At 34.9% G+C, this 17073-nt stretch overlaps 1 protein-coding gene across 2 annotated transcripts in view; it reads left to right on the top strand.

Annotated features, from left to right (window-relative positions):
* Nucleotides 1–17073, top strand: part of AGPS (alkylglycerone phosphate synthase) — a 148639-nt gene that overhangs the window by 41359 nt on the left and 90207 nt on the right. For both annotated transcript variants that reach the window (XM_053907421.1, XM_019460473.2), the window contains exons 3-7: nt 7875–7965; nt 10491–10611; nt 10703–10777; nt 13733–13804; nt 15157–15236. In XM_053907421.1, coding sequence (XP_053763396.1) covers nt 7875–7965; nt 10491–10611; nt 10703–10777; nt 13733–13804; nt 15157–15236 — 439 coding nt within the window. The remainder of the gene's footprint in view (nt 1–7874; nt 7966–10490; nt 10612–10702; nt 10778–13732; nt 13805–15156; nt 15237–17073) is intronic.

Here is a 17073-nt window from a genome sequence, read left to right as displayed (position 1 = left end):
TGGATAAAAAAACAAGACCCATCTATTTGCTGTCTACAAGAGACTCATTTTAGACCTGAGGACACCTTTAGATTGAGAGTGAGGGGATGGAGAACCATTTATCATGCTACTGGAAGCCAAAAGAAAGCTGGAGTAGCCATACTTATATCAGACAAACTAGACTTTAAATTGAAGGCTGTAACAAGAGATGAAGAAGGTCATTATATAATAATTACAGGGTCTATCCATCAGGAAGAGCTAACAGTTATAAATGTCTATGCGCCGAATACGGGAGCCCCCAAATATATAAAACAATTACTCATAAACATAAGCAACCTTATTGATAAGAATGTGGTAATTGCAAGGGACTTTAACACTCCACTTACAGAAATGGATAGATCATCTAGACACACGGTCAATAAAGAAACAAGGGCCCTGAATGACACATTGGATCAGATGGACTTGACAGATATATTTAGAACTCTGCATCCCAAAGCAACAGAATATACTTTCTTCTCGAGTGCACATGGAACCTTCTCCAAGATAGATCACATACTGGGTCACAAAACAGCCCTTCATAAGTATACAAGAATTGAAATTATACCATGCATACTTTCAGACCACAATGCTATGAAGCTTGAAATCAACCACAGGAAAAAGTCTGGAAAACCTCCAAAAGCATGGAGGTGAAAGAACACCCTACTAAAGAATGAGTGGGTCAACCAGGCAATTAGAGAAGAAATTAAAAAATATATGGAAACAAATGAAAATGAAAATACAACAATCCAAACGCTTTGGGATGCAACGAAGGCAGTCCTGAGAGGAAAATACATTGCAAACCAGGCCTATCTCAAGAAACAAGAAAAATCCCAAATACAAAATCTAACAGCACACCTAAAGGAAACAGAAGCAGAACAGCAAAGGCAGCCTAAACCCAGCAGAAGAAGAGAAATAATAAAGATCAGAGCAGAAATAAACAATATAGAATCTAAAAAAACTGTAGAGCAGATCAACGAAACCAAGAGTTGGTTTTTTGAAAAAATTAACAAAATTGACAAACCTCTAGCCAGGCTTCTCAAAAAGAAAAGGGAGATGACCCAAATAGATAAAATCATGAATGAAAATGGAATTATTACAACCAATCCCTCTGAGATACAAACAATTATCAGGGAATACTATGAAAAATTATATGCCAACAAATTGGACAACCTGGAAGAAATGGACAAATTCCTAAACACGCACACTCTTCCAAAACTCAATCAGGAGGAAATAGAAAGCTTGAACAGACCCATAACCAGCGAAGAAATTGAATCGGTTATCAAAAATCTCCCAACAAATAAGAGTCCAGGACCAGATGGCTTCCCAGGGGAGTTCTACCAGACGTTTAAAGCAGAGATAATACCTATCCTTCTCAAGCTATTCCAAGAAATAGAAAGGGAAGGAAAACTTCCAGACTCATTCTATGAAGCCAGTATTACTTTGATTCCTAAACCAGACAGAGACCCAGTAAAAAAAGAGAACTACAGGCCAATATCCCTGATGAATATGGATGCAAAAAATTCTCAATAAGATACTAGCAAATCGAATTCAACAGCATATAAAAGGAATTATTCACCATGATCAAGTGGGATTCATTCCTGGGCTGCAGGGCTGGTTCAACATTCGCAAATCAATCAACGTGATACATCACATTAATAAAAGAAAAGATAAGAACCATATGATCCTGTCAATCGATGCAGAAAAGGCCTTTGACAAAATCCAGCACCCTTTCTTAATAAAAACTCTTGAGAAAGTCGGGATAGAAGGAACATACTTAAACATCATAAAAGCCATTTATGAAAAGCCCACAGCTAACATCATCCTCAATGGGGAAAAACTGAGAGCTTTATCCCTGAGATCAGGAACACGACAGGGATGCCCACTCTCACCGCTGTTGTTTAACATAGTGTTGGAAGTTCTAGCATCAGCAATCAGACAACAAAAGGAAATCAAAGGCATCAAAATTGGCAAAGATGAAGTCAAGCTTTCGCTTTTTACAGATGACATGATATTATACGTGGAAAATCCGATAGACTCCACAAAAAGTCTGCTAGAACTGATACATGAATTCAGCAAAGTTGCAGGATACAAAATCAATGTACAGAAATCAGTTGCATTCTTATACACTAACAATGAAGCAACAGAAAGACAAATAAAGAAACTGATCCCATTCACAATTGCACCAAGAAGCATAAAATACCTAGGAATAAATCTAACCAAAGATGTAAAAGATCTGTATGCTGAAAACTATAGAAAGCTTATGAAGGTAATTGAAGAAGATATAAAGAAATGGAAAGACATTCCCTGCTCATGGATTGGAAGAATAAATATTGTCAAAATGTCAATACTACCCAAAGCTATCTACACATTCAATGCAATCCCAATCAAAATTGCACCAGCATTCTTCTCGAAACTAGAACAAGCAATTCTAAAATTCATATGGAACCACAAAAGGCCCCAAATAGCCAAAGTCATTTTGAAGAAGAAGACCAAAGCAGGAGGCATCACAATCCCAGACTTTAGCCTCTACTACAAAGTTGTCATCATCAAGACAGCATGGTATTGGCACAAAAACAGACACATAGACCAATGGAATAGACTAGTAACCCCAGAACTAGACCCACAAACGTATGGCCAACTAATCTTTGACAAAGCAGGAAAGAACATCCAATGGAAAAAAGTCTCTTTAACAAATGGTGCTGGGAGAACTGGACAGCAACATGCAGAAGGTGAAACTAGACCACTTTCTCACACCATTCACAAAAATAAACTCAAAATGGATAAAGGGCCTGAATGTGAGACAGGAAACCATCAAAACCTTAGAGGAGAAAGCAGGAAAAGACCTCTCTGACCTCAGCCGTAGCAATCTCTTACTCGACACATCCCCAAAGGCAAGGGAATTAAAAGCAAAAATGAACTACTGGGACCTTATGAAGATAAAAAGCTTCTGCACAGCAAAGGAAACAACCAACAAAACTAAAAGGCAACCAACAGAATGGGAAAAGATATTTGCAAATGACATGTCGGACAAAGGGCTAGTATCCAAAATCTATAAAGAGCTCACCAATCTCCACACCCGAAAAACAAATAACCCAGTGAAGAAATGGGCAGAAAACATGAATAGACACTTCTCTAAAGAAGACATCCGGATGGCCAACAGGCACATGAAAAGATGCTCAACGTCCCTCCTTATCAGGGAAATACAAATCAAAACCACACTCAGATATCACCTCACGCCAGTCAGAGTGGCCAAAATGAACAAATCAGGAGACTATAGATGCTGGAGAGGATGTGGAGAAACGGGAACCCTCTTGTACTGTTGGTGGGAATGCAAAATGGTGCAGCCACTCTGGAAAACAGTGTGTAGATTCCTCAGAAAATTAAAAATAGACCTACCCTATGACCCAGCAATAGCACTACTAGGAATTTACCCAAGGGATACAGGAGTACTGATGCATAGGGGCACCTGTACCCCAATGTTTATAGCAGCACTCTCAACAATAGCCAAATTATGGAAAGAGCCTAAATGTCCATCAACTGATGAATGGATAAAGAAATTGTGGTTTATATACACAATGGAGTACTACATGGCAATGAGAAAGAACGAAATATGGCCCTTTGTAGCAACGTGGATGGAACTGGAGAGTGTGATGCTAAGTGAAATAAGCCATACAGAGAAAGATAGATACCATATGGTTTCACTCTTATGTGGATCCTGAGAAACTTAACAGAAACCCATGGGGGAGGGGAAGGAAAAAAAAAAAAAAGAGGTTAGAGTGGGAGAGAGCCAAAGCATAGGAGACTCTTAAAAACTGAGAAGAAACTGAGGGTTGATGGGGGGTGAGAGGGAGGGGAGGGTGGGTGATGGGTATTGAGGAGGGCAGCTTTTGGGATGAGCACTGGGTGTTGTATGGAAACCAATTTGACAATAAATTTCATATATTGGAAAAGTAAAAAAATTAAAAAAAAAAAAGAGTCACCTGTTTCAATAATTGGTACAAGCACCTGGCTTTCCTCTTATCACATTTCTGGCAAAATTTTCCTATTTTTTGCCCATATATTCATCCTATCAATTAAGTGTCTTTGTAGCTTTAACTAAACTAGATTGTAAGTTTCTTAAGAACTGAAGTTATAATATTAATTCTGTGTGTCCTACAGTGCTCAGTACAGTCTTATATGAGTGTTATATGCTTTTTATAATTCTGGATATATATCTAAACTATTTTACTGTAATAATCAAGTTGTTCCATAGCTGTTTCTTCAGGTAAATACTGCTGATTCCTTTAACTTTTCTTATAATGTTTCTTTTCAGTCAATTTACTTCTTTGATTTCAAAGTTTTAATTTTTACTTCATGATCTTTTGTGAGATTTTTGGAACCCTTGGCAGTATGCTAGGTTTATGATTATGAAATCAGGTTTCTTTTACTGTTTTTCAAATCCTGGGGCATTAGGTGCAAGAAAAAGTACAATTGAAAAATTTACATTCTGACATGGATCTCTTGTATGTTTTGTGCTGGACTTGTAGTTAATGGAGCAAAATCTTAAATAGAATATTCTGTGCAAGATACTTCTTCAAAGTCTGAAATACAATGCATTCAGATGTAGAAGTATATTGTGTTTTTCTTAGTGGTAGAATGTAGTTTTAAATTTTGCATGAAACAGTAACACCAACTCTATCTGTTAATCCAAGTATCTTGAAGGGGTCACCTTTTTATTTTATCGGTAATGTTATTTGTTAAGGGATTCACAAAGGTCTGATTCTGTCATGAATATCAAGGTTCTAATAACTTTTACAGGGACTCAAATTAATTGTACATTTAACATATAAAGATCCGGCAATAAACCTAATAGTTCCAAACTGGTCTTTTTGGAGAACATAACTAACACATAGCGGTGGCGTATCTGTTATAACCAGCTTTCCAGAATTTGTACTGTTACCTCAGCTGAAATGAAGAAAATTTTATATGCTGAATGACTATCTTTAGTTGCTTTAGCTATGAGTCTTATACTTTCTTCCATTCCAGTTTCTTTAGATTTATGAAAACATATTATAGTACTTCAAACATACCCGTTTAGTTTGATTTTTAGCACTTGTGATTTTTTTTAGCATGAAAAGAAACTTAACTAGTTAAAACATATGTGTTCCTTATGTATTTTTTCTCCTTTCCACTGTCATTTTTGTTTTGTTAATGTTTATGTAAAGACTATTTGAACCTCTCTTACACTGTTGGTGGGAATGCAAACTTGTACAGCTACTCTGGAAAACAGTGTGGAGATTCCTCAGAACGTTAAAGATTGAACTGCCCTATGACTCAGCAATTGTACTACTAGGTATTTATCCAAAGGATACAAAAATACTGATTGGAAGGGGGCACATGCACCCCAATGTTTATAACAGCGCTATCAACAACAGCCAAATTATGGAAAGAGCCCAAATATCTATTGATTGATGAATGGATAAAGATGTGGTGTGTGTATATATGTATATACACATATACATACATATGATGGAATATTACTCAGCCATCAAAAAGAATGAAGTCTTGCCATTTGCAACAATGTGGATGGAACTAGAGTGTATTATACTAAGCAAAATAAGTCAGAGAAAGATAAATATATGATTTCACTCCTATTTGATATTTTAAAAAACAGATGAATATAGAGGAAGGGAAGGAAAAATAAAATGAGATAAAAACAGAGAAGGGAGTACCTGGAGGGTCAGTAGGTTGAGTGTCCAGCTTTTCATTTGTCTTAGGTCATGATCCTTGGGTTGTGGGATGGAGCTCCATGTCAGGCTCTGTGCTGACCATGGAGGCTGCTTGGGATTCTCTCTCTTCCTCTGCCCCTACCCTGCTTGTGTGCTCTCTCTCTTAAAAAAGAAATAATAAAAAAATCATAGAGGGGGCAAACCATAAGACTATTAACTATAGAGAACAAACTGAGGGTTGCTGGAGGGGAGGTGGGTAGGGGGTGGGCTAAATGGGTAATGAGCATTAAGGAGGGTGCCTGTGATGAGCACTGGGTGTTATATGTAAGTGATGAATCACTAAATTCTACTCCTGGAACCAATACTATGCAATATGTTAACTAGCTTGAATTTAAATGAAATCTTGGAAAGAAACAAAAAGTAATAATATAAAAAGAAAGACTGATTTGAGAATTTTATTTTATTTTATTTTATTTTATTTTATTTTATTTTATTTTATTTTATTTTATTTTATTTTATTCTTTCTTCAAAAAAAAAAATTTTAATGTTTATTTTTGAGACAGAGAGAGACAGAGCATGAATGAGGGAGGGTCAGAGAGGGAGACACAGAACCTGAAGCAGGCTCCAGGCTCCGAGCTGTCAGCACAGAGCCCGATGGGGGCTTGAACTCACAGACCGTGAAATCATGACCTGAGCTAAAGTCGGATGCTTAACCTACTGAGCCACCCAGGAACCCCTCCTTACAGCTGTTTAGTTATTTCCAGGATTTCACCGTTTTTGATGAGAAGCCAGTCATAATTTTTATTGTTATTACACTGTATGTAATGTGTCATTTTTCTCTAGATTCTTTTAACATTTGTATCCTCCTTCTCTTTCTCTCTCTTTATATTGCAATTTGACCATGATGTGTGTAGTGTGTTTCTTGGCATTTATCTTCTCAGTATTCTCTGGCCTTCTTGAATTTGTAAATTTATGTCTTTCATCAAATTTGGAAACTTTCTGCCATTAATTTCTTCAAATACTGTTTATTTCCTTTCCCTTTTTTTTCTTTTGCTTAGGACTCTATATGTATGTTATGTATATGTTATGTTTTATGTATGTTAGTCTTTTGCTGTTGTTCCATAGGTCCTTGAAGCTCTGTTTATTTTTTCAATCTTTTTCTTTGCTCTTCAGATTATATGTGTTTTATTGCTCTGTCTGTAAGTTCACTGACATTTCCAGTCTGCCCTTGTGTTCCTCCAATGAATTTTTAAGAGTTTTAATTATAGAATTTCTATTTTGTTCTTTTTATAGTTTCTGTTTCTCTGCTGAGATTTTTTTCTTTTACTCACTGGGAACATAGTTTCCCTTTTGCCCTTTAATTATAACTGTTTTAAAATGCTTGTGTGCTAGTTCCAGTATCTTAGATCATCAGAGTCAGTCCCTATTAATTGCCCTTTTTCTTGATTATGGATCATACTTTCTTGTTTGTCTTTGTCTAGTAACTTTGGAGTACATCTTGGACATTGTTAATGGTATGTTGTAGAAACTCTGTATTCCATTATATTCTTCCGAAGAGGCTTTATTTTTTTAACATCATCAAGTAATTAACTTGACTGTTCTCAGATTCCCATTTCTTTCCTTTTGTGGTGGTGAGCAGCTGGGTTCTTTTAAACTTAGTTGGACTGCCTCGAGTCTGCTCCATACGTCAGTCAGACATCTGGAGAAAGTTTATGCATACATCACTCTCTGACTCTCTCCTTTCCTGTGATTTCTCTATGCTCTTCCCAGCTGTTGTGTTCACTGCAAACACTGCCTTCTGGTTCTTCAAGGCAGGAAGACTAGAGGTTTTCTGTATTTTTGTTTCCTGTTATGGCACCAGCGGGGGCTGTCCCTCAGGCTAAAACTTGTTTTAAAAATAAAAAACATCTGGAAGGTATACTTTTCTAAGCCTATCACACCCCTTTATCCCCTGTTGCCTGTTTTTGTCTGCCTGTACTGCCTTCAGAGTTGGGTTTTGTTTTTGTTTTTTTTTGTCCAGAGTTTATAGTTATATGTGGGAGGGTCATTTTGGTAGGAACTACTTGACCATTACTAGAAGCCAATTTTAAGATTTAAATTTAAATGAAGATACCTTACTCCAATGTTTTATTTTCTTTGTAATCTTAGGTACCCTCTTAGTGGCATGACTTTACCAACTTTTAGAGACTGGATCCAAAATACCCTTGGAGTAAGCCTGGAGCATAAAACTACCTCTAAAGTAAGAAATAAGAATGATTACTAGCATACTTAACTCTGTGTTGTGTCTCTGTGTGTGTGCACGTGCATGTGTTTAATCCTAAATCAGTTAGATTTATCTTTGTAATTTGTTATAATTGCTTTAATGCATTTGTTGTAATTTTTTTGTTAAGAAGTTTACTGGTTTAATTGGCCTTGCTAGGTTTTCTAGAGATGGCTTTTCAGCATCGCAGATATAGATCCTGATCTCAGAATTTATCTGAGAGTTGCCTGGCAAACTTTTTATGTTCTCTGAGGCTCAGTTACCTTAATTTGAGAAGTGAGAATACTAACTGTCTGTTCTATGTCTCTTAGGGTGGTAGTGAAATGCAAATGAATGCATTCTGTGAGAGGACTGCTACAAAAGGATAAGTTGCTATCATTTTTAGGATATTTAATGAACTGACAGTAATCCAGGATTAATATAGGATAATTTGAAATAAAAATGTAATGTTACTTTTAATATCAAAACATTCAGAATTTTAGAAGACTTACAAAAAAGTAAAAATTTGATTAAGGTATGAGTGATAGAGAACTTTGGTTTGTTCATGTAGTTTCATTTTTCTGTAGTTGAGGTTAAAAAACTTTAAACTGTATTCATATCAAACTAATGAAGTAGCATTTCTCTATATTATTATGATTTTCATTTATTGTTGTTATTATTTCTATGGCATGGTATTCTGCCTGTCCCTCTAAATTGGGTTTAAGTTCTATAAGTGCAGGGACTATGGCTTACACTGTATTCTTTTTTTTTTTTTTAAGTTTGTTTTATTTATTTTGAGAGAGAGTGTGCATGTGTGTGAATGGGGAGGGGAGAAAGGGAAAGAGAATCCCAAGCAGGCTCTGTGCTGTCAGCGCAGAGCCTAATGTTGGGCTCAATCTCACAGCTGTGAGATTGTGACCTGAGCCGACATCAAGAGTCAGACACTTAACCGACTGAGCCACCCAGGTGCCTCTATGCTATATTCTCTGCTGTATCCAACACGCTATTGAGGGCTATAGGTATTTAGTGAGTACTTGTTTGCTTTATTTATAAATCCACCGTTACATGTCATTCTACTAAAGAAATTATGTGAACAGTTAATTCCTACCCCTCCGAAACCAAATTCTTTCAACTTTTCTTACAAGATTTCTTTTTTATTTCCTCAGTTCTTTCTTTTGGCTGTTTATAATTATCTTTTTTTACATTGATGTAATATGTATACCATTTTCAGAAATTTCACCAGTTTTCCATGTACTTTTTTCTGATTTTGAGCCCTTCTCAATTTTTAATAACTTAATAAAATCATAACAATGTATCTTTTGTTGGGGTTCTCTGGTCATTTCCTCTCACTGTAATGTAAATTCCATGAGGTCAAGGATTTTTTTCCCTGATTATCTTACTGCTATATCCCCAAGGCCTAGAACAGTGCCTAGTATATAGCACACACTCAATAAATATTTCTTATATAATTGGATATTAAATACAGACTCTTTAATAAGATACCAACACTACATAAATATGTATTTTTTATACATCTTTTAAATGTTATTATAAAATATTATTATCAAATGTTTATTTTGAGAGGAAGGGAGAGAGAAAGAGAGAGAGATAGCAGGAGAGGGCCAGAGAGAGAGGGAGAGAGAGAATCCCAAGCAGGCTCTGCACTGACAGCACAGATCGAGGTGGGGCTTGAACTGCGAGACCATGACCTGAGCCAAAATCAGGAATCAGCTGCTTAACCATCTGAGCCACCCAGGTGCCTCTTTTACATATTCTTATATTTTCTTTTTTCCAGATACTGTATCATAGCTTTTTTTAATAGCAGATTTTATTTGGCCAGCCTTTTCTCTGTGGTAGGCATGGTATTTGGTGCTTTTCACAAAAATTACCATCTTTTGACCTTTCTAATTCCTTATGGTAGCTGTATAAGTTTAGTGGTGATAATCTCACTTAACAGATGAAGAAGCCAAGGCTCAGAGAAGTTGGGTGATTTGCCCAGTGTCACATAGCTTTAAAGTTGAAGATTTATTTTTCAGGTTACCTGTTAGTTGAAACTAAGTATCAAATTATAATTATGTTGTGAGTTTTAAAGCAGTTCTATAAAAATAGACAAGGTTTCTTGTTGATCATTTTAAAATGGTAATTGAAATCTAAGAAATGGTAAATTTTATCTGCAGATGAAAATGTAGATGATGCAAAAGTTAAGTAGCTTTTCCCCAGTTTCCTTGATCTAAAATGGAAGATTTGAGACTTTGCCATCTTCTTTGTTCTTGATTGCAATCTTCAAAAATAATGAGAAGGTGGGCCAAAGATGTGAAAGAGGAAACATAAGGCATCTATTACTTATATAGAGTATGATTAACCAGACCATTTGTAATTTGTTATTGTCACAGAGTTGGTATCTGTATGGGTTGTTACTTTTCCATGCTTTTGTCTCAGTTACATTTTATGGTCACTGTCTCTAACCAGGTATTCAAAAGTTATTTTTCTAGAAATAAGTCAAAGAAACCAATTTTATTTTCTAGGCATCCTTAAATCCTAGTGATACACCTCCTTCTATTGTAAATGAAGATTTTCTTCATGACCTTAAAGAAACTAATATTTCATATTCACAAGAAGCAGATGATCGAGTATTTAGAGCTCATGGTAAGCAACTTTATATAAGCAGTGTTTTTAATTTTAAAATTTCTTATAAATTAAGATGTTTTTAACATGTTCTTTTTTAAATACAAAACAGGTCATTGTCTTCATGAGATATTTTTGCTCAGGGAAGGAATGTTTCAGCGAATTCCTGATATAGTTTTATGGCCAAGTAAGTTTTTTTTTTTTTTCCTTTGTATCATTAATTTAGTATTGTGAAATCTTAAATAAATTTAGTTTTGGAAATACATACTTGTAAACATAGGAGTTGTAAAAAGTATAGGTAGCTGTATTTTTAGTGTACCAAAAGTTGTGTAATTCTTGATCTGATCTTCCTGAACTATTGGTTTTAATGATTGATTCTGTTGTTGCTGATTAAGTCTTCATTTTAAATGTAAATATCATATTGGAAGGTGGGTAGAAAAATGTATTTTTGGTTAGTTTGAAAGCTTAATGAAATTAATATTGATCAATGATAAATATTCAGATATAAAGAAACTCTTAACTATTGATTACTATAAACTAGTAAGTAATTTGTTGATATCACTTCATGGGCTGACAAGCATTGTCTTCAAATGGTGAAACAAGTTGTTTAAGATACCCATTGTCTTTGATATAAACAGTTAAATTCTGAAACATTAATTTCATTCCTGATTTTGGCTTGAGATAGAAGAAGGATGAGCTTTGTGTTGTTATTTTGCTCTTGCTGATGATTAGGCAGTATATTTATATATATGATTTTTGTACCCATCTCTTTTAGTAGAAAATTTAAGGTAGAATTGGTATATTTGTACCTTACTGTCCATAATTACCTTTTGCAAAAGTTCCAGTGATCTGATCCTTTTTCCCCTTAAAACTCCATAAAGGAGTATAGGGAGTATTTTATTTTTCAAAATATTGTCTCATCTGTTTTTAGTTGTGATCCCTCTACTTCACAGGGAATATCTGAGGGGAAAAAAAGCATACTTTAATATGGAGGTAGGAGGGAGGTGACATACGTAGGGGGAAAATGCAAGAGCCTGTGTAGCTGAGATTAAATTACTTTGTTGATACCTGTGGGGTATATTCTTCTAGTGTTCTTTTAGTAGCTTTAGGCTACTTCATTACCAAGATTTGGGCAAGATTTATTCCATTTTTTTACTGGAAAAAAATGAAAGCAAAATTTATCAATTTTTGTTTCTCATAGGAAACCTTAATAGACGATCTTTTGATAAATCTTAAGTAGAACTTGGAGTGTGCCTTCTAGGTATTTTCTTCATGTGTCTGAATATTAAAGTACTGAGGATTTACCATAATGAAAATGTATGTCTTACTTTAGAAAATACAGATATTTCTAAAAATCCAGATTTAGGAAACATGCAGAGTTAGTTGTTGTACAAAAGTTTCTTTGTTCTATAAAATCCGTTCTTTATGGCAGTCCCTACCAACCTTGTCCTTCTATTTTTTTTTTCCATGTTAGTTTTCAAACCAGGCCCTTATCAATGCATAGCTGAATTTTCGCAGCAGTCTATAATGTTGTCTCTCATACCTTGAGTTTCTTGTTCTTCCAGGTCACCCTATATATATTCTTGAGAGGTTAGTTTTTCTAAAATATTCCCTTTGTCATCATGTTTCATACCTCAAGAATCTAGGTGAGCAGTGGGATGAAGGAGTGCCATGTCAGATGACATGGTCAAAGAAACTTTTTGATTAGTTGACAATCCTAGAAGTAGTTTTGCCTTGTTAAAGGTTTTTGATAGTCATGTTTGGGTATTTTATTAGTTGTTAATAAACTAAGATTCCATTTAATACATTTTTTTACCACAAATAGTAAGTTTTATAAATTTAATCTGAAAGCTTGAAAGTGAATCTTCATTAAAAATTGGAATGATACAAATGACATATTCCTAGCTTTAAACAAACCTAAGAAATGATAACTTTTATAGAGCAGTATTTTTACTTTCATAAATGGATATTCATTTGTATATTTTACATCCTTAAATTTCCCTTTCAATCCCTTAGCAAATAATACTTGATTTTTGCATAATTTCCTTGCCTCAAGTCTTTTTCTCTTCCTTGCCATTCCATGTTATCAGGAGATTAATCTTTCTCAGATAGTTTCTTTGCCATGCCAGCTCCCTGGCTTAATGCCCTCTTGCTAGCCAAATTGAGGTTTAGCATCTTATGCTTTGTATTTAAAGTCGCCTGCTGTCAGGTATTTGTTATTTATATAGTTTACACTCTGATAAAGAGTACTCTGCCAGTTGTGTACAATAGAAAGGAATATATGTGGTATATTATGTATAGTATTTTAAAATTTGTTTAAAAATAGAATGAAACACCATCAGTGAATGCAAAAATAAGTGGGTGAAAGTATGATGAGAAATATTTATATAGATTAAGTGTCTCCCTACAAGATACTTACTAATTAAAGCATTCTTATAGTAGAGAAACCTGGCAGATTTCTTTATAACCAAATGATGAAAGTTGACATTACTAGAAATGAGACCTGTCTATATCATGTGCCTCTAGATGTAGCTCTTAAGAAAGGCACAGCATCACTTCTGTGGAATTCCTGCCTAACTGTGTACCTGAATTTAACCATGAGGAGACATAGAAACCCAAATTGAGAGAGATTCTATGAAATAACTGACCCGTGCTTTTCAAAAGTGTCAAGGTCATGAGAATCCAAAATAGACCAAGGAACTGTCTTAGATTAAAGAAGAGTAAGGAGACGTGGCAGCTAAATGCAGCGTGTGATTGGCAGTTCCAGAAAAGGGGGCATTAGTGGAACAATTGGCAAAATTTGAATAAGGTCTGTAAATTAGTTAATAGTATCGTGTAAGTGTAAATTGCTTGGTTTTGTTAATTGAACTATAGTTATGTAAGATATTAACATTTGTGGCTGCTGGGTGAAGGAAATTTTTTGTACCTTATTTGCAACTTTTTTGTAAGTATGAAATCATTTCAAAACAAGAAGTTAAAAAGATAAATAATAAACATTTTGTTTTAATATAGCCACTTAATGTGTTAAAGAGTACATAAATGATGAAAAAGACACTAAAGAACTTAATAGACCCTCATTTTGCAGGGTTACCTAGCGTTTACTCATGTCCCTGTGATTAATTTATTTCCCTTTTCTCAACAGCATGTCATGATGATGTAGTTAAGATTGTGAATCTAGCGTGCAAATATAACCTTTGTATCATACCAATTGGTGGTAGGTATTATGCCTTTTGAATTTTAATATTATGTAAATGTGTTGTTTTTAATTTAAGATATTTATATTCTAAATATTTGTGCCATCATTCTTGAAAGCAAACATTCTTGTAATTATGATATGTTTTTTCTGAAAAATTGGTTTATGTTGTTCATTTTATAGTAGGTCTGTTTACCTGAACTGTTTGAGACATGTTGCTCATGGCTTCTTTCCCATATGGATGCTAGTTGACGCTGTGACTTAATGCTTAAACAAGAAAATGTTCCCACTTCAGCAATTACTTTATAACCTTTGTCTTTATGGAGAGAATGTTATTTTTCAAAGGCTAAATATACCCAGTGTATACTTTTGAGAAGGAATGCTATGCAGTGTGAAAGATCAACTAAGGCAATGATGACCAGATCACAATACCTTTTAATGTTGAAAAACAGCATTGCTTTGCATTTAAAGACAAATTTGATCTCTCTTGATCTTTTATGAACCACATTCTTTTAATAATTTACACAAGCCAAAGGAAATTGCCTTCACTAACTCAGTTAGCATTGATGGAATGGAAGTGGGACCCCAACAAATCAGGAGCTCCAGATTCCTTCTTCCGCTTATACTTTGGGTTGAATTAAATTCATGGAGAAAAGGCACTACAGTGTCACTTTCAGGGAAATATTTTTCTGATATCAAAGGACTGTGATAAGCAAATAGTGTTTACTGAGAACACGGTATTATTTTGTACTGGTATTAAGAAAGCATTTTTCATTTGATAACAAATGTTAATGTAAAACAGGAGTACTTTGTTTACATACTTCTATATATTATTTATTCTATATTAAAATCATCTTTTCACTATTGACATATAAATTTGTTTGAATATTGTGTAATCCAGGCAACTTTAACTTGTTTATATTCTAGTTTATTAAAGTCTTTTTGTATGAGAATATATTATTTCAAATGATAAATGAATCTCATAATTAAGGTAAGGTGTCTTTAGTTGAATTAGGAAGGGTATTTTTTCTTTTAAGCGATATCTCCACAGTAATCTTTAGCTTAGAACTTTTCTAATCATGTTTTTGGAGTTTCACAAATTGCTAGGGGCTTCACTTGAGTGTGCCCAGGGGATGGAGCCATATCCCATTGCTTTCAGCTCCATAATATTTCTTCATTTTGGCATGCAGCATAAAATAAAGGTGAGTTTGCTTTTAGTGTGTTAGCATTTGCAAATTACATTTTGCAAAGTAGAAATAGGTATTACTTTTCTAGTGGGCCTATTTGTATACTTTGTATTAGGAATTTGCCCTAGAAACTTAGCTTAAAAAATAGAATATTAAACATAGCGTTGTTGTTTCCTATTTTGGCAGGAGGAACAAGTGTATCATACGGCTTAATGTGTCCTGCAGATGAGACAAGAACAATTATTTCTTTGGACACTTCACAAATGGTATATGAAAATTTTAGACTTATTTGAAGATAATGTTTGGTTTAAAAAACTCCTTATGACTCAGTCTTAGTAGTCATTATAAAGGTATATTTTTCATTTTGTTTTAAATTTATTTCATCATTATATTTCACCCTTGTCTTCAGGTCCCAGAAAGCTTAGTTCACTCACTTTTAGGCACAGATATTGGTGGTTTCTACCAAATTAGCCTGAGAAATTGTTAATTTGAGAGTCATTGATACAGTAGATGACCTGATTTGTATTGTTAAAAGCAAAACACATAATATTGGTTAAAGTTAATTTGGAACACCAAAACTTGTCTCCCCAATTTGTTTTTAAAGTTTATTTTCTTTATTTATTTTGTGAGAGAAAGGGGGTAAGGGCAGAGAGAGAGGAAGAGAGAATCATAATACCAAGCAGGCTCTCTACTCTCTCAGCACAGAGCCCGAGGCTAGGCACAGGGCTCGACCTCACAAACCATGAGTTCATGACTTGAGCCAAAATCAAGAGTTGGATTTTGACTGAGCCAACCAGGCACCCCTGCCCCCCAATTTTTTAAAAATATTTTTAGATGTTTATTTATTTTTGACAGAGCATGAGCAGGGAGGGGCAGAGAGAGAGGGGAAACACAGAATGAAACAGGCTCCAGTCTCTGAGCTGTCAGCACAGAAGAGTCCGATGCGGGACTCGAACTCACGAGCTGTGAGATCATGACCTGAGCTGAAGTCGGATGCTTAACTGACTGAGCCACTCAGGTGCCTCCTGTCCCCCCAAATTTTAATGCTGTTGCATTTTTGCTTGTGGAAGAATAAAGAGCTAATTTGAATGATAGGATTGTTTTGTGACATATTGGCTGATGGTGGTCCAAGAGTTGGACATTGTGCCATGTTAAAGCTTTAATTTGGGTATGAACTTAATCTTTATATGAACAACAATATTCATGGTTGCATATTCCTTCATTAGTATAAACAGGTTTGTAAAATTTAATTAATTGATTAATTAGAGATTTTTTTCAAATGGCAAAGTAAAATAGTATATCCATTTTCTAGATTAAGGAATTATTAACATTTTGTAATATTGGCTTTATCTTCCTTTGTTTCTCTACTATTTTATTTTATTATTTTTTCCCAACGTTTATTTATTTTTGAGAGACAGAAACAGAGCGTGAGTGGGGGAGGGGCAGAGGGAGAGGGAGACAGAATCTGGAGCAGGCCGCAGGCTCTGAGCTGTTAGCACAGAGCCTGACACTGGGCTTGAACCCAAGAGCCGTGAGATCATGACCAGAGCCGAAGGTGGACGCTCAACTGACTGAGCCACCTAGCTGCCCCCGTTTTTCTACTATTTTAAAAGCAAATCCTGATATTATGCTACTTACAAGTAAATATTTCTGTGTATCTGTTTTTTTCCTTTTGTAACATTTTATTATGAAAATGTTTAACCACACAGAAAAGTTGAAAAAAATTTACAATGAACACTCATATACCCACCACCATCATTCTTTCCCTCTGTCCATCCATGAACCCATCTTATTGTTGGATATTTTTTAAAGTAGTAGACATCACTACCATCCCCCCCCAAATACTTTGGCTTGTATATCATTACTAGGATTGAAAGTTTATGATTTTTTATAATTCTTTTTTTTAGGTAAAAGACATGCTTACATAAAATACACACATCTTAAGCGTACATTTCCGTGAGTTCTGACAAATGTCTACACCTGTGCTAGTCAAATCTCTATGACCAGAAAATTCCAAACAAATCCCCAGCCCTCTTCGACCACCCAGAGTAAATCACTTTTAGTTCTAGAACTTCATATAAACAGAATCATATACTACATACT

This window comes from Panthera pardus, unplaced genomic scaffold (genome assembly GCF_024362965.1).
Source record: "Panthera pardus isolate Hobbes unplaced genomic scaffold, ASM2436296v1 HiC_scaffold_10, whole genome shotgun sequence".
NCBI classification, from domain to species: Eukaryota; Metazoa; Chordata; class Mammalia; order Carnivora; family Felidae; genus Panthera; species Panthera pardus.
The sequence above is the reverse complement of the archived record's forward strand: the minus strand, read 5'-3'. Positions and strand labels throughout refer to the sequence as shown.